This window comes from Lipophrys pholis (assembly GCF_963383615.2).
Source record: "Lipophrys pholis genome assembly, chromosome: 10".
Lineage (NCBI taxonomy): Eukaryota > Metazoa > Chordata > Actinopteri > Blenniiformes > Blenniidae > Lipophrys > Lipophrys pholis.
In genome coordinates, this window is record NC_137640.1 from 20,439,366 (window position 1) to 20,466,703 (window position 27,338).

Consider the following 27,338-nt stretch of genomic DNA (forward strand, 5'->3'; position numbering starts at 1 on the left):
TCTCTGTCTCTTTGTCTCTCTGTCCGTCTGTCCGTCTGTCCTTTTAGAGATACAGAATAAATTATTACATCAATTCAAACAAGAAATGTTGATATTAACTTAATGATCAGTGTTTTTATCAGAGTTTGACTTAATTATGTTGGTGTTTTGGTTTTTAAATGTGTACACTTTTTTGCCCCCCAAAATTGTTACCAGCGTATGTTGACAACATACGGTTCTCACCTCTTGGAGTGGCTAAAGTAGCAGATTCAGCCACGGTGATGTAATTAATGTACCAGAGTGTTATGATAAAGATGAAAAGCAGAGCTGTCTGTTTACTGGACAGTCTACATTCTCAACCTCACCTATGGTCATAAAAGGTGAAGAGTGTCAGGTACATTATTGACCCAGGGAACACAGTGAGCCCCGACAATATTCCAAGTCGGGTGTACAAAGTAATTCCCATTTGGGAACCGAAGCAAAGCAGCCCAGTTGACGTGAATCCTTACTGAAATCTTCAAAACCTTGCAGAGTCAAGCTGTGATGCCATTTTGATTTAAGACTACTGCCAACAAACCATTGGCAACATAAACCTCATTATTTCTTGATGATTTATAGTCCCACTTATGATGAATTGCCTCAATAGGCAGGTCAAAGTTTGTACTATTTCCAGAATATTTTGAATCTCAAATAAAACAGTTCAAATACAATTTAAATCGATTTTTTTTCTATAATTTGTTTTTTCATCGATGTCTCTTGTAATCGTGGAAACATTTGTTTTAATCAACACAATATTTTAAATATGAATTATCAAGCAATGACTCTGTCTCCCACAACATGCACGCAACCCTAGTGTAACATTTTTAGCATGGCAGAAAGAAGAAAACAGTGAGTCACATGACACAATAGAAATGACATCATCAAACAGCCTCCAAAGGCGTGTGTAACGCAACGGAAAGTCCTCTATTCCATTGTTTATACTTTTATAACATTGTCAGCTTTGCCTACCTCACACGACACTGTTATGCAAATTATTAGATAAAACAAACGCAATAATGTTTTTTCTTTACAAATTCACTTAAGTGTCAACTGTAACAGCGAGCTAAACTTCTAGTTTGTATCCCTGAGAAAAAGTTAAGATTAACATGAATTTGTAATCCTACTTGCAACCCTGGGACTTTGATGGCTCCAAGTATAGCAAATAACAAATAAAACATGTAACAGAACTTGTTACTTTGATGCCTGAGCTGAGCTTACCACGCTTTGCATCAGTCTTTAGTTGAACCCAGAACGCCTCTCAGTTATGTCACTGTGTATGTGTTCTGTTCATCTGTTGTTATTCTGCTGTTATTGTACATCTCAGAATCAGAATAGTCTTATTGTCATTATACAATGTTTAATGGAATTGCTTGTGATTGCCCCTCTTTAGATAAAGATACATAAATAAACATAAATATGAACAGAACAAGTACAGTAATAAAATGAATAAAAAAATTAAGAAGCATAGAAAATATTAATAGATAGCACAATGGATCCAATAGATAGATAGCTAGATAGATACCAACAGTCACAGCACTGTATTACTCCATATTGCAGGCATAAAGAACATGTGGGGCCATTTCATTAGATGTAGGGTGGCAAGTGCGAGGAACCTCCAAAGAAAATGCGTATATGACTTTTCTCTGGACTGTCCTATGGACGTAAGCATTAGTCAATTAACATAAGAAAACTTGAGTTACACGCACAAAGAGTTTAAATGCCTAAGCGTGTTGTCGGACTATCCAGTTTAGTCAAGAGAACAACGTTGATGAAGCCACTCGAGACTGGACAAAGCCTCAAGACCAAGTTTGGTTGTCTTGATTCACTTCTTTTGAGTTGTTTGACAATTATGATTGAGTTAGTAATATTGGAAATGCGTATACTTTAGAGCTGGCATTACACTCATACTTCCACTTCAACGCTAATCCCTTGATGTAGAAACATGGTGTTGGACTTTGTTTCGGGAATGATCGTCTTACAGCGTTCCAAACTCCGCCTGGTACCACTCGTTCACTCCTATAAAGAGCCATGTGTCCCGCTCCCAAACACGCTTTCTGTTTTACATAATCTGCCTTAATCAGTGCAGCTTGTTAGTTGAAGGTCATTAGCGGTCCGGTCAACCTTACAGTGCAGTTTATCTGAGTGTACTACATTCCTGGTGGATTTTAAAACTGCTTACAATTTGTTTGGGCCCCAAATTACACTTGCAGGGACACATAATTAAGATTTTCTGACGTTGCACTTTTAGCAGAAATGCTCTGTCATGTTGTCTGACATGCACGCATCCTGAAATGTCGTATCGTCATGACCCCAAACGAGCCCTAACATGTTGTCTGTGTTCATATAATGAGGATCATCAAATCTATTTTCAAGAAGAAAAAAAAAGTAAATTTTAGGATGCCCGTTCAGTAAGAAAAGCTTCAAATTGCCAAATAGCGTTCTTAAAAATACATTATCCGTTGTATAATATGACAAGGTCACACTGTGCTGCAGTGGTGACTCATTCCTTAGTGGGAATATTCCCAGTTGGAGTCCAGTTGAAGGCCCTTTGTGTGGTGTTTGCATGTTGTCCCTGTGCATGAGTTTTCTCTGGGTAATTGCCCGTCAGTGTACTCTTGGCCCCCGTGACCCTAAATTTAACAAGTTTGAATAGAATTTGAATGAGGGATATGTTTTGAGGATACAAGCAGACAATTGTGGATTTACAAATCCAGATAGTGAGCACATGTCCTTTCTTCTGGGGACGTTGACAATTTTCCTTGATGTCAATATTGCAAACCTGTGTACTCCAGAGAAATAACACCTGCAAACTGAGAGGTCTCTAGATGTTTTAAATCTTTTTTGTCTCTCAATTGAATACAGAATTTGTCAATTAAAAAATATATATATATTGTTTGTTTTCTTGTAATATTAAAGGACAGCACATTTATTTACAAGAAAGTTTCACTAAATATATCTGTCAGTGTCAAATGGTGTAATAAAAAAACACAGAAAGTGTTTCTATTTCTATGTTTAATCAACTGAGAATGTATACATTCATCAATAATTCACTTTAGGCTGTGAAGCCTTGTAGTTTTAAATGCTGTGCTAACATGATTTATAATTGACTTCCTGTGAAGTTTCCTGATATTCCAACAACACAAACAAAAAACAATCATCAGATTAAATTCATAAAGGATAGGTTTTCCCAAACAGTTAACAACATGTTAAAGAAAATCAGTGCACTTACATTGACACCGTTGATGGGAATATCATCAACTGTTTTTATAAAAGGGGGAAATGTAATTGTCCAAGGTTTGAATGTGAGTACCCTTGTGTGTGTTAGTTTGCTTTCACAGTCTAAAAAGATGCATTAGATGTTAATTGGTAGCTCAACCTCACTTTGGGTGTGAATATGAGTCTCTGTCTCTCTGTGTTTGCATTGTGATGGACAGGGACTCTCAGTTCGACCTTATTTCGCTTGGATCATCTCCAGGGTCCCAAGTTGTCTTAAGTGAAATGATAGAAGATGGATGGACAATCCTTGTCTTTTGTCCAGCAAATTTACTCCTCATAGCCTTGGGCCAAGCCCAGAGGATGCAAACCCTAACCATAAAGAGTGATACTGAAACCAAGCTGTTTCAGATTTCTTTTTCAACTGTATTTATTATTCAACACATTAGTTTGTATGTTATTGTTTCTGCGCAAAGGTTTTACAGTTCATGTCACTTGTTTTTGCTGATTTGCAGTTGATTATTGAAATGCATTCAGTTTAGAGATATGTGGTATGGGAATTTCAGCATTTTTCTTTGATCCTAAATTGACTGCATTTGCACCAAAAAAACAAAACAAAACCAGAAGTAGTTTTTGGGTCACTGGAATGTGTGATCATGTTTTCCATATTTAAAAAAAGGAAGAAAAAAAAAACCTAGATCTGTACTTGCAGACCACCGTACTCTGTGGACAAAGGGGATTAGGAAAAACGTGTACAGATTATGAATTTAACCATGTGGACGAGCTGTAATGATTGAGTCTTTCCAAAAGAAATGAATTCTACGGAGAGTCCCTGCTGTCCAGAAGGCTGTGGAAAACACACACACACACACACACACACACACACACACACACACACACACACACACACACACACACACACACACACACACACACACACACACACACACACACACACACACACACACACACACACACACACACACACACACACAGTTGGGCTCTGTGGGGTTATTGGTCAGCTCTTTTCCTGTGAGTGTGCTTCCTCACGTACGTTGTGTCATGGCTGAGCCTCTTCTCTAAAGGAAGGAGTCTCTATTGAACACAACACACACACACACACACACACACACACACACACACACACACACACACACACACACACACACACACACACACACACACACACACACACAGCAGGCCCTCCTTACTTGTTTTTGTTTCCTGGCTCCCCAGCTGCTCTGACCCTTCCCTCCCCTTTTCTCTCCCTTCTTGCCCTCCTCGGCCCATTCTTGTTCTCTGCTCTCCTCACTGCAGCTGTGTGACTTTTCGGTGAGCGATGTGTTGCTCGGTGGGTTTTGCGAGGTCCCTGGGCCTGGCTCTGTTGCCACTGGCCCTCTGCTGTATCCTGGCCAACCTGCTTCTGCTGTTTCCCATGGGAGAAATCACCTACAGCCAGCAGTACCGCCTGGCCAGCTACATCTGGTACTTTGGTGGACTAGGAGGAGGGGGACTGTTGGTGAGTAACTAAAGTTAGACTTAACTTGAGTTGTACGTTTGATTGTACTCCTTAGTCAGGGCATTGGTATATTCTATAGAACGTAACTAGTCATTAAGGTGTAATCATTTCAAATCATCACAAGCTTTTAGTATATTGTGCCTCATCAGAGTGGACAGTTGTCATTTGGTTATACAGTCATAAGGTGTCATTTTAGTTCATGAATGTCATAATGTCATAGTCATGAATGTGATGCTACATCTTCCTGTACTGCACCTATAAAGCATTTTCTCTCACATTCTTAGACTTGAAAATCTCCTCCCAACTTCATGGCTGGAGGCGAACAGTATGAACTGTGTTTCTCTGGTGCTTCAAATCACGCTTCTGAGACTTCTCGACAATCTATTCAAATTGATCATTCCAGCATGTGCTAAAGCTTTTACAGAACTCGGTGTAACAAGTAATTTGCCTGTAATAGAACTTAATTTAGGTTAAATCGGAAAGTACAATACAAACACACCAAAAGCAATAATTCAAGTCACAAGAATTAAAACGGCATGCTTTTGAAAAAGGGATTATGGTGAAACATAGCCTTAAATGCCTTACAATGAGACTGGCCTATTTTTCCTGGAAGAGGCAGTTGACGGGGGATTATTTAAGGTAACCAATACCACGTGGTTGAGTTCATCATGGTCTGATTCACTCTGGAGACAACTTCACTGAAACCTAAATCATCATATGGATCAACATAACGATTGTGTAACAATTTTTAATTTTTTTTCATTTGGATCAAAATTAATGCGATTCTTTGATGGTCTTCAAACCATGTGACTGTGTAATGATCTCTGTGGGTGACATCCTCTAAAGGGGCTTTATACATGTTGATACACAAACACATGTAGATACATAAGTTACAGTGCCACAGTTGTTGTGAGTATTTATTCCCAGTTTTGTTTGTTATGACTATATATGTTTTTAATTTAACAAGATGTTTGTTATGAATATATATGTTTTTAATTTAACAGACGTTTTTTTTTTGTTGTAGTTTGCAGTGAGCCAGAAGACTAAAAAGTGTTTATAAGTGTATGTCCAAATTTGTTTTCTTTTTCTTCAACACCATTCATCCCGAATGTGTTTGCAGTTGTTCAGTGGGAACAATGGAGTGTTGTGTGTATCCACAGTTAATCTGTCTGCTCTCCACACAGCTGATCAGATGGGTTTATGTTTGAGCTGAGCAGAAAGGAGCTGTTCTTTAAATTTTGTTGAGCAGATGAATCGAGGACACATTTCCTGTCAATAATGTTTACAGAGTTGTATGGTGGCTGTCCACTGTTCTTAAGATTTAACTCTCTAAAATATCATTTTGACTGATGTTGCCTGTGCAAGAAATAGAAAGTACTATGTAAACTACAGATTAATCACTGATCTTCCTGTATCATTGCCACAATGCCTAACATCAGAGTATGTGGAGAAAATAATACAATTAAAAGTAAATATGATACTTTCCACTGAGTCAAATATTTAAAATATATGTTTTTTGAAGCCATCTTTGAGTTAGCTACTTTTGTTTGAGTTAAGCCACGTCCATTTTTACAAAGCTTCAGGTCCCTTGACTCACTTCCCACGCCAGCTGATAGATTAGCACAGAAACAAGTACTTGAAAACCAGTTGAGGCTGCAGGGAAGGTTGCAGCCTTTGGCTGATACCATAATGATCTGAGTTGTGATGAACACAATTTCAATCGTTAAAAAAAAAGACATTCTCAAGATGTCCGTTAAGATTCAGGAGTCATGGTTCATTGAACTGTGCATCAGCCGGGTATGTTCTCACCCAGCTGCTCTCCTTTTCTCTTTACTGGGCTACAGTCGGTGACATGCATAGCAGATGTGTTGCTGCTACAATAAGGAGCTTATTTTGCCTGAACAGCTGGGAGCTACTACTGATTAGACACAATCCTTAAAGGAAGAACTTTTACCAACAGGCCTTCAGTGGAAGCTAATTTCAAGTGACAGCCAGGATGTTGACGTAAATAAAAGAGCCTTACTTCTTGGCAGCACTGTGAGTTGTGATTTTTCCTTCATGCATGAATTTGAACAGACATTGACACAGTCATTTGTGTCGGTTTGAGATTTATACCGTGGTATTTGCAACTTTCTTTTTCTTTTCTGTTTAATTTTGAGTTTAAGTTGAAGAGCAAACTGAACTCTTTTGAGAAATCTATTGTTAGCATCCTCCCTTCCTCTCTCTCACTATTCCTCCCCCTCTTTTTCCTTCTTCCTTAGTTTCACACTGTGCATTTCCCTGCTTATTGTGAGTCTCTCTCTCTCTCTCTCTCTCTCTCTCTCTCTCTCTCTGTCTCTTCCTCTCTCTGTTAAAAGATTATGTTTTGGGTGGACAGGCAGGAAGTGAAATCTTTATTCACTCACTCTGTTTTTATTTTGTTTTTCACCCTGTAAAGCTCTCTGTGCTGCATTTTTATCGTACACAAAGTGCCATATTAATCAAGTTGGATTTTATTTGATATCTCTATGTGCATATATAACCTTGGGAACTTCCCTCCCTCAGTTATAATGTTATTTAATGCCACAGAGAAAGACAACAACACAGGAAAGAGGAGAAGCCGATAAGGGGAGGGAGGGGAAAAAAGAAATTGGGCGTTTTTTGGGGGGAAACAAACTGATGGTGGTCGTCATCATCAGTCTTTCTCTTGCAGTTATGTAAAAAAACCCACATAGGCACACTGTGTATTTCCTGCTGGACAGTACATTTTGCATTGTTTGTGGTCATAGTTCTTGTGTTTGCATGCATGCAAAATAATCTGTGTTAACTCGTCTGGCATATCTGGACAAGTCGGACAACGTCCTAATGATCGACTGGTCTCAAGTCAAATATTTCAAGAAGCTGGCCAACAATTTGATATCTCTTTTAAACATAGTGTAATTTATCCTTCCATCTCTCATTTTTGCTCTGATTGATTTGTGAAGAACCAATTACAGCTGGCACTGGACAAAAAGCAGGGTACACCCTGGACAAATCCTCCATCTTTCACAGGGTTTACACTGAGAGACAAGCACATACGTGTATTAGTTAAACCAGCACACGTATCTTTGGTTTGTTGGAGGACGCTCCTGATAAAAATCACCCACAACCAGGGATACATGCAAATTCCACATAGTGAATTATGTTTGAAGGTTTCTCAGAGAAAAAAACCTTGGTGATTTTTTAGATCTTCTGACTCATGGAAGAAAAACAGGTCAAAATTTTAATTTCAGGTCAGGATACATTAGGCCTGAGCACAAATGTATGTCTTAAGTATAAGTGTGAAAACAGTGCAAATAGGCCAGGCTTGAAGATTTGTGAGAAATGTTGGGTTCTATTCCATGCTGTTGGAGATAGTTTGAATTGACTCAAACAGTTCAAGATCATAATGTGAGCACTGAATTACAGGACAGTAATTATACAGCTACAAAAAAAAGGTTTACTGTCCCATAGTCTGCCAACATTTATTTATTTGTTTGTTTGTTTTACAAAATGTATTATTATTTATTCATTCACTTTAATTATATATATTTTTTAACAGTCAACATTGTTCAACTCTAGAGACTTATATTTCTGCTCCTGTACTTGCAGATGCTGGTTCCAGCTGTTGTATTCATCACCCTGGGGAAATGTAGTTGCTGCTGGAATGAGAGCTTGATGGTAAGAAAGTTGTTGAGCTATGACTAACTCCGAAATCTGCAGGAAGTTCACGATGTTTTGCCAAGGTTGCTCAAAACAAAAAAAACAAGCAAAACAAAAAACAAACCCTAACAAAACTAAATGAAACAATTTTAATGTTCTGATACAGAGTCTGAGGATTTTGCTAATATCACACAAGCAATAGTTGATGACCACTAGGAGAATAATACCCCGAAGTAGTTATTAAGCAGGCCAACACTAAGTCCTTATGAGATAGAATGCCAATGCTAATCCCACTATGCTAACTCAACAAGGTTCCCATTGTTAGGTAACAGTCAACAAAGTAAGCCGGGCTCACAGCATTCAAACCACGTACTCAGCTGCAGTGCATGTGTGTGTGTGTGTGTGTGTGTGTGTGTGTGTGTGTGTGTGTGTGTGTGTGTGTGTGTGTGTGTGTGTGTGTGTGTGTGTGTGTGTGTGTGTGTGTGTCTAACTCTTCCTCTGTTTCAAAGGATTGAAGCATATAAGACAGAAAAGGTGCAATAACACAGTGAAAACGTTCATGTGTCTTCCCTGTCTTCTGAAAAATCCCTTTGTGTGCTTCTGTTGGCTCTGCAGATGTGCGGCTCAGTATTGGCAGCTGTGGTCGGCCTGGTGGGTTCTGGTTACTGTTTTGTCATATCAGGATTCGCTTTAGTGGAGGGTCCCCAATGCTTCACAACTCTCGGGTGGACATATCCATTTGCTGACCAGGGGGGCAGGTGAGGAGACTCTCTTCTTTGATTTTAGGATTTCTTAATATCATTATTGTCATCACATATGCAAAATGTACAATAATAATAATAATAATAATAATAATAATAATAATAATAATAATAATAATAATAAAATTAGATAACTAATAATGATAATAATAATGTAAGATTAATTTAACATTTCATTTTCCCACACAGCTTTGTGTAGGATCCAATTAAAACAACAAGAATATGTTATATGATAAGCTCTGTAGTTATTCAGTTTTACCTTTGTCTTGCACTGCCATCAGATATTTATAAAAGGAGTAATAGAGACACTGAAAGAAACTTGTATGCAAACACTGTTCAATGAACCCCATGATTAACATTATGATAGGTCATTTACGATATTATCGATCACAGGTTTATAATAATAATTTTGTTCTGTATTTTGGTTTTTCAATGTGCAAAGTGATCCTTGCAGCACACTTTCTGTATGACTGAACACAGCTGTAAATGAGTGTGTAAAGTTAATACAATACAACCAGACTCCTGATACTTTATATGGGGTTAGTAGGGTCGACTTCATCTACTGAATCCAGTACATTTATGACAAACTCTAATGGCTATGATGACAGATGCAATGTTGGGACAGAAAAGTCCTTAAAAAGAGGATGGGAACAGATTAGGACTTTGATCAAAGAGACCAAAGCTTGAGTCCAATGTGACAACTAAAGTAAATATTATCACAGACAAACTCTGTGTTGTTCTTCAAACAATTCAAGTTGATTTGATGCCCAAACCTAAACCAACAGATACTGCATGATAATGTTTTTGACATGTTCACGGTTTTTCACATATTAGCTATCAAACTCAAAACCTTCCTCATGACCTCATGTCCAAGACATATACACAGTCTATATGGAGGATGCAAGATACATCCACACGAACAGGCAACTGACACGTAAACACACATGACACGGCACAGCTGACAAAAACTAATCAGAATGAAACACATGAAGGACATAGCAACAAGAAGACACCTGAGGCAGATAACCAACACACTACAAAGAATCTGAAGGCAGACAATGACATGGACATGAAATATGAAATGTGCACAAGCAATAGCTAAAAATTAAACATGAATCATCAGCAGCACATAATAATCAGAACCAGTAAAACAAAACAAGACCTGAAACACACACACATGCTCGCACGCACACACGCAGAGGGGTAAACACTTAAGGTAAATACAATGGGAAAACAAACCAAGAAGACCAGCATTACAAGAAAAAGAAAATACTAAATGTTACTACTGATAATAATGATGATGATGATAATGATGATGGTGATGATTGTTATTATTGTTGTTATCGTAGGTTTTTTTTTCACATTCTAATCTTTATCTTTACTCCGAATTAAGTTGAACTATGTTTTTTATACCTACTACCTACTGTACATACACGTATCACATGCATACTTCCCTATATTATCAGGATATGAAAGAGCTGATAAGAACACAAATTTAACTGGTCTGATATGATGACATATGTGAAATATATATATATAAAAAAGAAACATTTAAAATGAGCACTGCCTTCAATCACCTGATGTTTTCACTTAAGTTAATCACTCTCTCTCTCTGTGTCTTAGGTATCTGCTGCAACCAGAGACTTGGTCACGGTGCCTTCAGCCTGTTCACATCGTGGAGTGGAACGTCACGTTGTTGTGTGTGTTACTGGGCCTGGCAGTGCTGGAGTTCATAATCTGCCTGTTACAGCTGGGAAATGGTTTAGTGAATGCAGTGTGCAGGCCCTGCTGCTACAAACAGGAGTATAGTCTTAATGCTTAAAGAAACACATATGTTCAAAGACCCACGTGCACTGACATACTGAATGTGCATGTGGGCTCTTTGAAAAAAAAAATAAAAAATGCATTTCAATACATACTAAAAAAAACATGTATGCGGACATTGATGAACACACACATAGGTGGAAGTCTTCACACATGGTCACATTACATACCTACATACCCCTGTGTTGGTGTCAGGACAGCAAGATCTTTCTCCTGAAACACACTGGCACCTGCAGCATCATCATATGAGAGATATGCATAGTTATTGTATGGTAAAGTTCTAGTATTGCCTTTGTATACTATAATGTGGGTGTGTATGTCCTCCATGTTTCACAAGATGAAAAGAATGTGTTTCATATGCTTGAGTAGAGAAGAGTCTCATAATGCTAACATAGGCAGATAATGAGAAAGTAAAGAGACACATGACAATAATTTGTGTGTGTGTTAGATTCACTGAGGTTAAAGTGCATTATCTGTGAAACAAAGACTGTATTGCTGCTCATGTATTATTATTATTATTATCATTATTATTATTATTATTATTATTGAAATCAAAATAGGTAAAATAATCTACAGTAGTTTTCCAACTGTGTTTCATAAGTTCCCAGGGACCTTTCAATGACGTACAGAAAATACAACTTATGTATATAATGAAAATCACCATGACTCATATATACTGCATATATAAGACACAAAGTGTGTGGGAAATTTGCTTTGAAACTAATAGAGCTTTGTGGATTGGGACAAGATGTTTCTACTAGTCTCTACTTTTTATCTATAGTAGTCTCTAGCTAATGTATTTTCCAGACAATAAGTCATACTTTTTTAAATGTTTGGTTGGCAGGAGTGACTTATATATCCAGTTATATCGGTACATAGCATCTGGTACCACTAGATGGCACTGTATAAAAACAGAACGCTCGTACAGTCCCTTAGAAAACCTTCATCATTACCATATTTGACTGACAGCACAAGCATAGAAAACAAAGAACGCTAAAGAGGACTTAAAGCACATTGTCCGGGGCTGGAGGAACACATTAAATGATGATTCTTGAACAGCACCAGCTGGTCAAGACTTTTTTATGGGGCAGTTGTATCTGGAAATGGAAAAGGATTTGCAACGTATACTTGACATACTCTGGAATGTCTGGTAATCCTCTTCCACCTTTAAAACTCCTGCTCGCCTGTATATTTGCATAACAACAACGGCTGTCATCCCTATTGAAAGTATTACTGTGGCAACATAAACAAACAAAAACCAAACATATGTCATCAAAATATGTCACCTAAATATGCACATATGTGCTGTTTTGTGAAGATAATGAGTCTATGGGCATTCCCTTTCCATTTTTTCTTGTGTGAAGGACTGTACAATCCCATGAATATACTATGGGCCATGCAGTCCATGAAGTGTCCTTTTCCCTCTAGTTTTATTTTTGGGAGTTGAATATTTACACTGTGTTGGAGCTCATGTGCATTACAGGCAGACTTTTTTGTGTTTGTACATGTTTTTGCATTTTCAGAACATTTGTTGTAAAGTATTTTGTTTTATGTGTTTCAGATGATAGTTCAGCAATAACATACATTTTATATATATTTTAGTGACATATTTTTGTAATGTACAATTTCTTTTTTGCTGGCTTGTATAAAAACAAACTGTTTCAAATTTAAATGTGTCGGTGTTCCGAGTGCTACCACTGTTGATGAATCAAGACTGCTGAGGACTTTGGCTTCTCTCATTGTTATAAAGAAGAAAATCTATTGACACAAATTCAGAAAAAACTTGTAGTTGTAAATGTTGGTTTATGTGCCTGCATATTGTGTTGTAATCAGACTGGATTGCATTTGCTGGAATTTCCTCAGTTATCTGCTATTGACATTTACGCAAACTGAGCAAAGGTTGCATTCAACCCTGAAATCCACAAAGTGCTTTCGCAATGATGGAGCTGGATGAGATTTTTTAATTGTAGAATGGTAGATTTTGGATTCAACTCTCAAACAAATCCTGAAAAGCTACATTTTCTTTTCAAAAGTTGAATTATACTCATTTAACTGATTAAGGAGGATTAATTGTATACCATTAAAATACTCAAATGCCTGTAGAATAGATTTGTTCCTTACACATTTACTGTACATTTACTTTACAGTTTTAGTTCTGAAGTGGACTGCTAGGTCTTCACATTGGAACTTTGAGGTAAAACAAAATGGGTGAGCAATCGGGAATAACATATTTGTGTTGTTCTTTTTGTTAACTGATAAGTTTTCAAAAACCTGTTTGTCTGGGTCTTATTTTGTTTTCAAAGCTTCATGGAAACTTTGGTTATTCGTTGTAAGATTTATCTTTCTTCCATTTTCTTCAGTAATTTGTAGTTTTCTTTATAATTGCTTATGTTCCTCTTTTCTATAGGGAGGCATTGGATTAACTTTTGCTTGTTTTATGCATGTTTTGGGACTACTGCATGAAGTTTGCGCCTGTGGTTTTGTGTTTTCTTACAATTGGACATTGCCTCCTCACAGTTCTCACTGGGATAGTTTGCTGCACACAATCATTTGAAGTAGAAAAGATGCATGAGTGATCCACTAGAGGAAATGTTAATAGACAGGGCAAAAGTTGTTACCAGGTCCCGGGTATGTTTGGCTAAAGTCCACACAGTTTATCACAATTAAAAGGTCAGCAAGTCAGTTCAGTCGTTAGTAATGTTTTTGTTACTTTTGAAGATAAAGGATTTTGGAAGAAAACTGGTTGCTGCGGCTCCACTTCTCCTATATTTTTCAGATGAATACCTAAAATGATAACCTGGAGGTCCGGCTAAGCTAAGCCATGTCTCAGTTAAAAACACAACCTGAACATAAAAATCTAATCATTATTGAGAAATGTCTCGTCTAAAAGAGATGTCTGATTAAAACAGAGCTATTTTCATAGTCACTGGAGGTGTGTCTGTTTGTGATGATGATTGGCGTACAGCCATTGGATTGGGAGCTACTTGTGCTTGTGGGATTGGGAAACACAGGAGGTCATGAGACAAGGATACCGACGATCGTCATGCACCCTGTTGTATATTTGGTGAGAGCACAAAGTTTCCCAGGTTGTCAGGGTAAAGTCCATCTGTCTGATAATAGTTGCCACATCCATTAAAATTGTCTTTTGTCAAAAGCCGTGTTGACAGCTCAGTCTATAACAAACAAACAAATAAATAATGATTGGCAAAACAACGACCACCGTGATTAAAAGTGCAAGTAGTTGTTGATTTATTTCTTATTCCACCATTAAAAAGGTTTTTCAGCCTTTACCACTCCAGAATAAAATGCACAACAGCAGGATGTATACCGTGTTGAATTAATCATAAGTCAACAAATGCAGGTAAACATTCAGGTAAACATACCGAACATACATAGAACAACAGGCAGGTTTACTTTTCACAAAAAGAAAGAGGTTAACAGAAACATGACAATGAAATAATGCTTCAAACTAAATTACCAAAATGTATTACTTTCAAAAAGTAAGTGTTCTAATGATGTAAAGTTGGAACCCGGAGCAGCAGGAGCTCTTTATTTTGTGATAAAAGATCATGTACAGAGGTTCACTAAACTGTCCTCCATTGAAAATACACACACTGTTGAATCTCTGTGCCAATACTGCCACCATTAGAGTTGAATAAAATCCCTTTTGTCTAAAAGTAGATGGGTGTTATTGGGTTAAAGCTGCAGAATGAAATGGTTTCTGTTGTTTCTTGTGTAAGAGTAACCTGCTGATCAAACACCTGGCTCTCTGTTAGTTTGGCTCAAACATCTGATGTACTGTGACCTCTGGCTTGGCTGGCCTCGGCCTCGGCTGTATAAAGACACAGAAGGTCTAAAGTCTTAGAGAAGATGACAAGCTAACAGTCAGTTGCCGGCACTGGCTGTCCTCGTCTTCAAGATCTCCTGGAATAACAAAACACGTCGTCGGCGTTGCTGTTTCTTTGGACTTGTATATTAGGAAGTTCCTACTCTAAACGATTAAAATGAGTGCAGCGGCTCTAAAAGTTGCACTGATATTATGCTGTGTGACAATATCTGTTTCTGGGATGACAAGAGAGTATTTCCTCAGGATAGAGGAGGTTACATGGAATTATGCCCCGAGTGGAATGAACATGATCCAGAATCGCACCCTGCAGGAGGATGAGTGAGTAGACACAGATCACACTGTCCGGACTGTGATGTTTTCACAAAAGGCATTCTCTCTAAAAGTTAATGTACTTTTGGCAGTAACGTGAGAAACTGAGTTATAATGAGTGAAGTTTCAGTGGGCTCTCCTAATGCCTTTGTGTGAAAAAGTTACTGCAGAGCTGCTGTCTCTCTTGTCATGCTCACCCGGTTGGCTTTTCGCTTTAGCGTTGGAAAAAACATAGATATTCTTAAATTGATTAAAAAAGGTTACTCATTTACTTGTGTTTACTGAGGAAGGGGCACCTCATTTATCCTGAAGAAACCCAGCATGAAAAATGCCTGATAGACAGAGGCCTCCACAGTAGGCTACATGTACAGAATATAATCTTCCTCTAATTGAAATAACTTCAAATGAACATAATAAGTGACTCCTTCATAAGACGGACCCACGCAGTGCTGACAGTTTAGTGAATAGCTTAGCAACCCTTGCACAGCTATGTGCGCATTGTCAAGACAGGCTTTACTGAGTAAAATATACTTGAAACTTGATGAGAATTGTTCGTTTTTGCTAGTAACAAAAGAAGTAGTCCCAGTACATATATAAGTAACTTTATTTAACTGTAGTAACATATTTTTAGTAATTTGCACAACACTTCCCAGTGATGATTTAACAAAAAAATAACCTCTCCATTTTTTTTTCAGAACTCAAACTTAACAACTATTTCCAAAATTACGTTTATTCTCAAATAACTAGTAAACCGACTTTTTAAAGAAATAGCTGTGTTTAAGTACTAGACTCCATTAACACGAAGCCATATTCAAATAAAAGTGCCTTTTTTTTACACTTAGTGACACAAGACTCATACTGTATCAAACTACTAAATAATAAGGTAAATAAGGTAATTTTTTTTCATATATGCTGTGTGACTTGGTTTAGGATAACATTTACTGACCCAACATGACAAGCATTCATTTATTTTCAATTCTGGCTGAATTACAGTTTTTTTTCCTTGAGCAAAATGTTTAATTAGAAAATGTAATGATTATCGCAATCATGTTTCAGGTTCAGGAAAATTACTTTAGCCTTAATTTATGCCATAAATGGAGCAGAAACTAGATTTTTTTTACTTTCTCTCCCATGTAAATGAATTCAGGGAAGCTGCTGTCTTTTTGAAGAGGGGCCCTCAGCGCATCGGGTCATCCTACAAGAAGGCAGTTTACAAGCAGTACAGTGACGCATCCTACAGGACAGAAGTGTTGAAGCCAGACTGGCTGGGTTTCTTGGGACCTCTTTTGATGGCTGAGGAGGGCGACACAGTGATTGTCCACCTCAAGAACTCAGCATCCAGGCATTACAGCATCCATCCACATGGACTGAATTACAGTAAAGGCAATGAAGGTAAGAGAACAACAAACACATTGTCATTCAGGTTGACACATACATGACTCTACTTAAACCTCTCAACAGGAGCCCTGTACCCAGATAGTACTGGACCAGAACTGAAGCGGGATGACTCAGTGGCTCCTGGTGCCAAGATGACTTATCAGTGGACCCTCCCTGAAACGCACAGCCCGACCACTGATGATGGCAATTGCCTGACCAGGTTCTACCACTCCCATGTGGCTGCACCAAAGGACATATACTCTGGCCTGATTGGGCCCCTCATCACCTGTAAGAGAGGTACTCAAACCTTTATAACAGTTTTTTTTTTTGTATTACTTTTTCACGATATGGAAATTGAATATATCACATTGGCTAATGGGGTGCTATGGTCAGGACTCAGAGTGAAACTAGATTTAGTAGGATAGTGTTTTCTCTCTTGGCTCATCAGTGCCCAAATATTTTGATACGGGCAGTTGGGGTTGATGGTGTGTGTGTGTTTGTGTTTTATTTATCTTTTTAAAGTATGTGAAGCTCTTTGTGCTGCAACAATTGGATGAGAAGTGCTATACAAATAAAGTTTGATTTGATTTGATTAGTAATTAATCATGTTTCCCATACACCACAAGACCACAGGAATCATTCACACAAACCTACAGTGAACACAAAGTAAAAGAAGGTCACTGGCTCCAGTGGAAAACCAAACAAGTCCACAGGAATGGAGGGTGTGTCCAAATGAGAGGGCTGGTGGGGGGAACCAAGTGGTTTCCTGAAATGCCATTATAGATTCAAACAAGACCATGGGCAAATGCAGATTCCAATCTCGCTGCTGGCTCCTGGTATGAATAGTCACCTGAGTGGCCAAGATACGATTCAATTACCTGCCAATCAATTCATCTGTGGGTCCATATTGTCCCCACCTCTTTGTCCTCTGTGTTGGTATGAAGGCAGCCAGGCCAGTGGCATATCTCATCATAAGTTGTAGTCCTCCAGCCAGTGTGCAGGTTTTTCCCTCTGGTTCCTGGAAGTGAAGGAGCCAGGTGTGGAGGCACGATCAGAGTGCAGTCCATTGGTCATAGGGCAGTGGTGGCCTAAAGGTTAGAGAGCTGGACTTGGGATTGGCAGGTTGCATGTTTGATCCCCACTGCAGACAGATCACCATGTGGTTGCCTGAGCAAGAAGTCCTGGAAATAAGACTGGTCAATGCAGAAAATAAATTTCCCCAAGGGGATTCATGAAAATGAATAATTTCAGATAAATTAAATACGTTTGTTGTTGCATTGTATTTCTCCATCGGTGGTTGTTGAGCTGGTCTCTGATGTCTTCTACATAAGTACAGTGGAAACCATTACTTGAGAGTGCTCTCGATGGCTAGACAGATGAGCTCCTCAGGTGAGGAGCTTGCTTTGAGGAGCTCAAAGCAAGGACAATATAGGCTGCTGTCTCCAGAGACCGTGCACTTTGTGTGGCAGCCAGCTGACCCTGGATGAGGTAAGTCTCATTCCAGTTGTGATGCTGGCCAGAAGGCACCAGTTCCTTCAGGTAGGTGAGGGGTATTTTCTCTGTGCTGGCTTATCACCGCTGACGAGGCATCAAACTTTTGGCCATGTGTCCTTTTGGGAACCAACTTCCAACAACGTGATTGAGAAGACACATTTTCAGACTGACATCCCTAAATGAGCCTTTCACTTCCGCAGGAACTCTGGACTTGCATGGTGACAGTTCAGCAGACTACTTGTACGCGTTGTTGTTCATGGTGTCAGACGAGAACTTCAGCTGGTACCTGGATGAAAACATCAGGACCTACATCACATATCCAAGCAGCAACCTCAAGGAGGATGAAGATTTCATTGAGAGCAACAAGATGCATGGTGAGGTGGCTCGTCACACCTGACAACACACGCAGAAGCACGCACACGCACACATTTATCCTGACAGTGTGTGTTTTCCAGGTATCAACGGCTATCTGTATGGTAATCTGCCCGGACTGAGTATGTGCCAAGGAAACAAGATCCACTGGCATTTGATTGGTTTAGGCAATGAGGTAACTAATGCCTTGTTGTTGTTGTTGTTGTTGTTGTTGTTGTTGTTGTTGTTGTTGTTGTTGTTGTATATTTATGTTGTATATAATCTTTTTTTTTCATTTAATATTCTTTTTTCGGACATGTACAAAATCATATAAACAGTTCATACCAATCAACCAAAATATTTCTCGCCAAACAAACAGTGAATAATTAACAGCAGAATTATATAATCTGGTTTCATAGCCAACAAGGAGAGGTGAGACATATAACATATTCAATCCTACCCCTTCTCCATAAATAATAATAAAAAAAAATTTAAGCTTCCAGTTATCCTCGGCTATCCTGTGGATAATAACACAAAACTGCCTTTTCATTTGCATGTAAGAACCTGGAGTAGATATGCTGACTAAGACTAACTTAGCAACTTGACAACCCATTATTTGAGTAACTTCCTGCTTAAATTTTGCCTTTTGTTATTTTGTGTATACCTTTTCCTTTTTATTACAAGTACATACTAAATTACATTTCGTACATTCTGTATTTAATTAATCATCTATTTTGATGGTTATATGTTATTATTTATAGTCATCTGAATTTTATAATAAAACTTTCTAATAAAATGACAATCGATTTAAACAATTTTAGGCACTACCTGTAAATATTTGTTGTAGTTTCTCTTTAATTATATGTTCTCATACGAGCAAAGGATAAAAAGACTAAAATGCAGTTTATCTAATTTCAAAGACTTTACTACCCTTTAATTTAATAAAATCTTTTACGAATAATACTTTTAGTTTATTACATAACCCCCACCTCGACTGCTATTTCTTGCATCTTGTGTTGATACATGAACTGTGGACCCAAGTTTCTTTTTTTTTCACAAGTATTTGTATTTTAAAACTTGGCTGAATTGATGACTGGGACTCATTTTGAAAAAAATGTCATACTTGTACAGGTGGATATGCATTCAGTTCATTTCCATGGACAGATCCTGACTGCTCTGAACCACCACACAGACACGGTCAGTCTTTTTCCCGGATCCACGTCAACAAGTGAAATGGTCGCTGATAATCCTGGACACTGGCTGCTCGCATGCACCATAAATGACCATCTGAATGGTGAGATCACGTGAGGCTGATCCCTCAAACAATGGAGCTTGATTTAATAGACAAATAAAGCAACCGCAGCCACCAATAATTTGATTTTGTTCTTGTAAAGCTGGGATGCAGGCTTTATTTGAGATCAAAAAGTGTTTCCCGAATGTCCATAAGCCACGGCCTCATGGTGAGCTCAGACAGTACTTCATTGCAGCGGAGGAGGAAGTCTGGGACTATGCTCCCATAGTGCCTACTGACAGGTTGGTTATCCTGCACACACAAATTCACACAAAAATACGATTCATGTTGCTGAAGAGAAACATCACAAGTCTAAGTGGTTGTGTTGCCTGTGTTGTTTTTTTTGTTTGCTTGTTTGTTTGTGAATAGTGAGGCTGACATGTTTGTTAAAAAAGGGCCAAACCGCATTGGCAGCCGTTACAAGAAGGTCCGCTACGTGGAGTACCTTGATGATACCTTCACAACAAAGATGATACGCAGCACAGATGAGCAGCACTTAGGAATTCTGGGTAATGTAACAAACAAACAACAGAAAGAAAAATATCTAAAAAATTATAATTATTTCTTTAAACAACAAAACACTGGTGATCGTAACCTTGGCAGGTTTCATGCGGAGAAGAGTTTGCTATTGAACAAACTAGCTGTTGAATAAACTAGCCATGAGCTATTTTGTCGTGTCTTAAGCTTTAGATGTGTTGATATTTGAAATTGTTTCTCATCATAGTCCATTGTGATTATTTGTTAATGTGTGATGGTTTATCATTATTTAGGTCCTGTACTGCGAGCTCAGGAAAAAGACACTATCAGGGTGGTCTTTAAGAACAAAGCCAGTCGGCCATACACAATGCAACCACATGGAGTTCAGTACGAAATAGAACAGGATGGGACACTCTATCATAATGAACTGGAAGGTAATACACACATTCCCATACATTCAGTCCCAGATTTTCTATATTGTTCTTTGCCTTTTCAATTTTTTTTTTACTATACTGTTGTCTTCTTCTTTCCCATAGAGTCATATACAGCAAAAAAACTGCGAGAACTTAAGAAAGAGACAAGTGAGTTCAGATATAAATTACAATTCCAGTTGTTATGAAGATATTACTATTAATATGAATTTTTTTCTCTGGTGTTTTAGGAGTGGTGACTCCTCCTCCAGCTGCTCTCGTCAAACCTGGGATGGTGCATTCATATGAATGGATGGTACCTGTAGGTGCTGGACCTGTAGAGGGGGAGGCCGACTGTCTGACTTATCTTTACTACTCCGCTGTGGACCCTGTTATAGATACCAACTCTGGATTGGCCGGGCCGCTACTCATCTGCCGGCCTGGATCGCTTAAGAATGGAGTCCAGGTTAGAGAAGCGAGAAACTGAAGAGACATACTAACCTCATGCATAATTGAGCTTTGTATTATAAAGACATCAACAGCTCATTAATTTAATGTGGCCAGAAATGTAGTATGTTCATATATGTTCCACTATTTGATTTGCATTGTGTTGAATACACTGCTTATTTGGATTTTGACTCTGAGATCAGGACCTATTCTTTCTCATGCAATTTCTCTGATATCACACCAAAACATAAAGTCTGTATTATAACACAAACTGACTGAAGACATTTCCTTTTCTCTTTTTTCTCCTTGTGTAGAAAAATTATAATAAAGAATTTCACCTTATGGCCACAGTGTTTGATGAGAATCTGAGCTGGTATCTGGATGACAACATCCGGACATATGCCACGGCTCCCAACACTGTAAACAAGGACGATGAAGGCTTCATGGAGAGCAACAAAATGCGTGGTGTGTGAAGTAAAGACTGATTTCCATCATTCATCACATTAAGAAGTGCTTAATACATGTTTATTGCCACAGAGTGGTGCAGTTTAGTTGGTAGAATTGCCACCTCTCAATTGTGAGGTTGCAGGTTTGAGTCCTCATCTCCACCTGTGTCCTTGAGTGAGACACTGAAGCCCAAATTGGTCCCAATGGATGGACTGAGGACTTTGCATAGCAGTCGCCTCCATTAGTGTGTGAATGTGTGTGTGAATGGGTCAACGTGATTAACGGTGTAAAGTACTTGGGGAGTGATCAAGCTGTGGACAAGTGTTATTCCAAAGGAAATCAATTTGCCATTATAGTTCAATTATCATTCATATCATGTTATGTCATTGTTATTTTTTGTTAATTTTGTCTTGCAATGCTTTTTTGTCATCACTTCCTTTACATATATGCCACAATAAGTTGGTTGAATTTCTGCTGCTCTCTTTCAGCCATCAATGGGCTTGTATATGGAAACCTCCCAGGGCTGACCATGTGTAAGGGGAATAAAGTGACATGGCACCTGTCAGGACTGGGATCAGAACTGGACATTCACAGCCTTTACTTCCAGGGCAACCGCTTCCTCTACCAACAGAACAGACGGGACAGCATCGCTGTCTTCCCTCACATTTCCCGCACAATCACTATGGAGCCAGATAGCATGGGTATGCCTCTATTTCTCACACTCTGTCCCACTTTCTTAAAAAGGGGTGAACGTTTGGGGACCCGAAAAAGCTGTGGAAGTTGTATAATAAAATGACAAGAGTGAAGATTCTGGCAAACAAAAAATAATTACTCTAGAGAAAACACAGACGTCATTGAACCAGCAAGAAAAAAAATACCATTAAAAAACACATACATTAAAGCAAAAACAACAACAATAAAACCCTTTTATGCTCCTAATATTTTGGATACAAGTGTAAAGTAAATTTTCTCATGTTTCATTTGTTTATTAATTACATTTGGAAAGAAAAACGTAAATCAATCTTTGATTATTAATACATATTAATAAACCTGGCTATATTTCCTAAATTTCTAAAACAATATTCAATTGATTTCCGTATTTTCTTTTTTTATAAACAAAAGTGATATTTACAACATAATAATCTCACAAAAATGAGCATTCCAATTTATTGCAAAAATAATAACATTCACACAGCAAACATAAGAAACCATTTTAAAAGGAAAAAAGCTCCAACTGAACCACTCTCAAGAGGTGGTGACCTCAGGGATAGAAAGTGAATAGAGAAAGTACTTCATAGATACCTCAGATTCATGTTGATTGTCATCCAACGGTTATGATATAAGAAACGGTTGGGTGCCGTGAGATGACTGTTGTATTTGACCGTATAGAAATAAACTGTTTCAAAGTGCATGCGACAAAAATGAGTACACGAAAGACATTTATTTTTTGCCTATATTACACTTAGTCAAGTTTTTCTCTTCTAATCCCTTCTGTATCTATTTGAAATGACCAAGAACTATGAAATGAGACAGTTGTTTAGTTTGCATATCAGAAAAATGTTTGATTAACATGAGCATTTTGAGTTCCTATTTGTTCAATGGTTCATTTTAATTCATGTTAACATAATTAAATTGACTCAATCGAGTCAATCTGAATAGATTGGGAACAGCCAGCAGTTCAACTTGAGGAAAATGAGGACCAACATTTCTCAGATGAAATATTCAATTCATTTCAATTCAACATTATCAATATTGCAACCAAATACAACACTGTCATTCCTAGGAAAGAGAGAGACAGAGACAGAGAGTGTCTTACAAACAGCAGGGAAATTCACAGTGTGAGTTAAAATAATTGGTGAGTGATGTGTATCAATGTACATTGTTCCTGTGGATTGTTGAGGATTTGCGTGGTGGAGCAGTTCAACACTGACCGCATATTATTTTTTCATCAAAACTAATGTGTACTCAGTGTAAGTATGTATTATACACATGATATTTGTGTTTCAGGTCAGTTTGAAGTAGCGTCTGCTACCGTAAGTGATTATCGTGGTGGGATGAGAGCCAACTACAATGTGACAAAGTGCGGGCTGTTTCAGCGTCAGGGTGAAGTAATGCTCCATTCAAAAACCTACTACGTTGCTGCGGTGGAAGTGGATTGGGACTACTCTCCAAATCGCACCTGGGAGGGAGAGATGTTTCCTGGTCAGGACAGGTATCACATGTATAATATAATCTCAGCTTACTATGGGTCTTTCCAGGTCGCCAGTCTATCACAGGGCAAAGACACAGAGAGAGACACAACTGCACCCACTCCTAGAGGCAATTTAGGGTCACCAATTAACCTCACATGCATGTTTTGGGGACTGTGGGAGGAAACAGCAGTACCTATGGGAATACCACGCACACACAGGGTGAACATGGAAACTCCACACAGAAAGGACCGAGGCAGTATTTGAACCCACTATATTCTCGTTGTGAGGCAAGAGCGCTCACCACTGCGCCATGCAGCCCCAGTACAATAAATCAACACCAAATATTGAGTTTGTGTCTTAAATTGTCACTTTTACATTTTACAAAAGTCCAAGATGTACTATTATAATTGAAAGTCAGTCATTGTCACCTAATTATGGACAAAATATCAAAATATCTTAGGTTTTTATCATTACTTTTTTTTTGTAAATAAAAGACATTTCTGATTCTCTCATGTTACAGTCCCGCCCGCGTCTTTCTGGACCAGCAGGGTGGGTTTATTGGATCCCGTTACAAGAAGGTTGTCTACAGGCAGTTCACCAACAACAAGTTTACCAAAGAGATGGATGTAACAGCGGATATGGAACATCTTGGCATCATGGGTAAAGTTTTGAAGCCAGCAGTGACTCGCGAAATAAATGTCAACTGCCACAGTTAACTAATTGTTCATGTCTGATATTCCTTCAGAACCAAACCAATAACATTTGCCTTCCGTCCAGGTCCAATGATTCATGCTAACGTGGGAGACAAAGTTAACATAGTTTTCAAGAATATGGCAACAAGAGCCTACTCTATCCACGCCCATGGAGTCAAGACAGATAACCCTGAAGTCCATAAAACCAACCCAGGTAATGGAAATCCGAAACATATCTTAAATTGATATGAAATCCTCAAAATGAACATCTTCCATAATTTACCTGGTGAGAAAAACAAAGAAGCAACTAAAATACGCAGACAATCTGCTGTATTAATACCTGGAATACACAAAGAGTATATTTTGATCCAATGTCACAAAATTATAATGAATCATTGACAACGTTGAAAAAAAAACCCTCACAATTTCTGTCGCAGGTGAAACACATACCTATATCTGGTACGTGAACAAAAATACAGGACCGACTGCAGAGCAGGAGGAGTGCTCGGTGTCAGCATACTACTCTACAGTTGATACAACAAAGGTATGCAAATACAAACAAAATCAAGAATTGAAGGTGTTTGGGACTAAAGTGATAAAGATGGTTGCCACCTCAATACAGCGTTGAGGTCTTGGTAGTCACCTCCATGTGTGTATTATCTTTCAGTGTCTTTGTCATGATGCTGAATGTGTACAGGCACCTTGCATGGCACCTCTGTAAATGTGTGTGTGAAAATATTGTCCTCCTGTCTTTCAGGACCTGTACAGTGGGCTGATTGGTCCTTTGGTTATCTGTCGTCGCAGCTGGGCGAGGTAAACACGTCTGCATCTGCATTTTGGACTGACTAATGAATATAGTATACAATTTGCTTGTGCGACAAAATTTTGTATCCTATTCCTCACATGAAGTGATTCTGATTCACAACAAGTAAAAATGTTCAATGATGTAAAATAGAATGCTACTTTCAGGAGCTTTGGGCTAAAGAAAGAAGTTGAGGAGTTTGCACTTCTTTTCCTGGTTTTTGATGAAAATGAAAGCTGGTAAGTGAAACAATGACTGATTAAAGGTGCAACTTGCCGAAAATACTTAACTGTAATAAGGAAATGTGTCTGCAATAAAGACTGAGGGCTTGAGGGGAGGGTTTGGTAACTTGGCTACGCTTGTCGCACAATAGACATTTGCATGCATATTTCCCTCTCACACAGAGAAACTCCCACTCCCACCACACAAATGTGATATTGTAACTGTTGTTGCTGTTGTATGAGCTCATTTTGCTCTTCTATCTGTCATATCTACCTGTGCAGCAATGGTAGAAAGAAAAAAGGCTATGTTGCAAATTATCGTTTTAGGTACCTTGACGAAAACGTCAGGACACACATCAGGAGTCCTCGTGCAAACTTGAAGGATGATGAAGACTTCATCGAGAGCAACAAGATGCATGGTGGGAACAACATACAATTCAGCGATGTCTAAATGATGTGATGCTGTAACTTACAGATTTTTCCTGACAGCACATTTGTATTTGGTACTTTGTGTTTGTGTGCAGCAATCAATGGTTTTGTGTATGGAAACCTTAATGGTTTGAACATGGAGGTGGGTGACAAGGTCTACTGGTACCTGATGGGAATGGGAAATGAAATTGACATACACACTGCACACTGGCACGGCCATAGCGTGGAATATAAGGTATGAAAAACACATGTCAGCTTAATGAGACAACATACAAATTCACTGCACACTAAAAAAGAGCTAATGACCTTGTACTGTTATTTTCTCTGCAGCAGGGCGGAGGTCCTCATCGCACTGACGTGTACGAGCTGCTTCCAGCCACCTTCCAGGTTAGAATTTAAGAAACGTTTTCTTTACTTCCTAACAATACTTGATATCATGACGACGAAGATAATAATAATAATTAAATGAATAAATAATAATAGTAATAATAATATATGGCGTTTGTTTGAACTTACAAGTTCAGTGAACAAGATTATTTGCTAAGTTAAAAAATGCACCAATAAAATGAAGTACATTTTATAGAATTGAAACACAGTCAGTGGTGTGTGTGTGTGTGTGTGTGTGTGTGTGTGTGTGTGTGTGTGTGTGTGTGTGTGTGTGTGTGTGTGTGTGTGTGTGTGTGTGTGTGTGTGTGTGTGTGTGTGTGTGTGTGTGTGTGTGTGTGTGTGTGTGTGTGTGTGTGTGTGTGTGCGTGTGTGTGTGTGTGTGTGTGTGTGTGTGTGTGTGTGTGTTGTTTTGCTGTGCAGACGGTGAAGATGCGCCCACAGTATCCTGGTACATGGCTGCTCCACTGTCATGTCACTGACCACATTAAAGCCGGCATGGAGGCATTGTACACCGTGAAAGAAAAACGTGAGGAGCAAAATCCAACAGAGAGGGAGACAGTAATGGGGATGATAATATGTCATGTATTCATTAATCTTTTCTTTCGTCTTCTCTTTAACAGCCAAGAAGAAGGGACTCTTGGGCTGAACTATGGAGAAAAAGGGGATTGGAAAAAAAGCAGATTAGTTAAATCATGATTTCATTTGCTTTTTCATAAATGATCTGTGTATAATGAGCTTGATGTCAAGAAATGAAATATGTTGAATAAAAATTCCAGATCTAGAAATCTCCCATTCTGTCTCGATTTTACAACAATAACAACATTAATGCCGCAGACAATAATAATGATTAGTATTATTATAACAACAACAACAACAACAACAACAACAATATTAATAGTTAGAAAGGCTTGGACAGCGGGTGTGGGGACTGAAGTTGGGGTATGTTTGTTTCATAATTGATTGTTATTATTCCATTGTGCTGATTATGTTATGGTGGATGTGTGGAGTTTATTTCATTTTATTTGGTGGTGGTTCGAGTGTCACCTACTGGCAGCAGAACTGTCATTACTGTTTTCTGGTACTGGGCTGTTCAGTCGGTTATGGCTGCCATGTGGGTATGGAAAAAAAGTCAAATCACCAAAGTTAGTGTGTGTTGCGTAATTGACCACA

General features: G+C 38.4%; 2 protein-coding genes across 2 annotated transcripts; both read left to right on the forward strand.

The window, feature by feature from the left end:
- Positions 1–4,538: 4,538 nt before the first annotated feature.
- On the forward strand, positions 4,539–11,426 carry tm4sf18 (transmembrane 4 L six family member 18). Its single transcript, XM_080474275.1, has 4 exons — positions 4,539–4,750; positions 8,360–8,428; positions 9,026–9,168; positions 10,795–11,426. The coding sequence occupies exons 1-4, from the start codon at positions 4,571–4,573 to the stop codon at positions 10,991–10,993; spliced, it is 591 nt and encodes a 196-aa protein (XP_080330401.1). The 5' UTR covers positions 4,539–4,570; the 3' UTR covers positions 10,994–11,426.
- Positions 11,427–14,797: 3,371 nt separating this feature from the next.
- On the forward strand, positions 14,798–26,959 carry cp (ceruloplasmin). The gene is made up of 24 exons (XM_080474237.1): positions 14,798–15,160; positions 16,299–16,543; positions 16,613–16,825; positions 18,223–18,396; positions 18,478–18,569; positions 19,505–19,667; positions 19,768–19,906; positions 20,034–20,173; positions 20,435–20,575; positions 20,678–20,722; positions 20,803–21,017; positions 21,313–21,463; positions 21,934–22,146; positions 23,453–23,657; positions 24,158–24,297; positions 24,415–24,543; positions 24,767–24,873; positions 25,087–25,142; positions 25,299–25,370; positions 25,680–25,771; positions 25,877–26,016; positions 26,112–26,168; positions 26,589–26,694; positions 26,789–26,959. Exons 1-24 carry the CDS (start codon positions 15,000–15,002, stop codon positions 26,812–26,814), a joined length of 3,222 nt encoding a protein of 1,073 aa, XP_080330363.1. The 5' UTR covers positions 14,798–14,999; the 3' UTR covers positions 26,815–26,959.
- Positions 26,960–27,338: the final 379 nt, after the last annotated feature.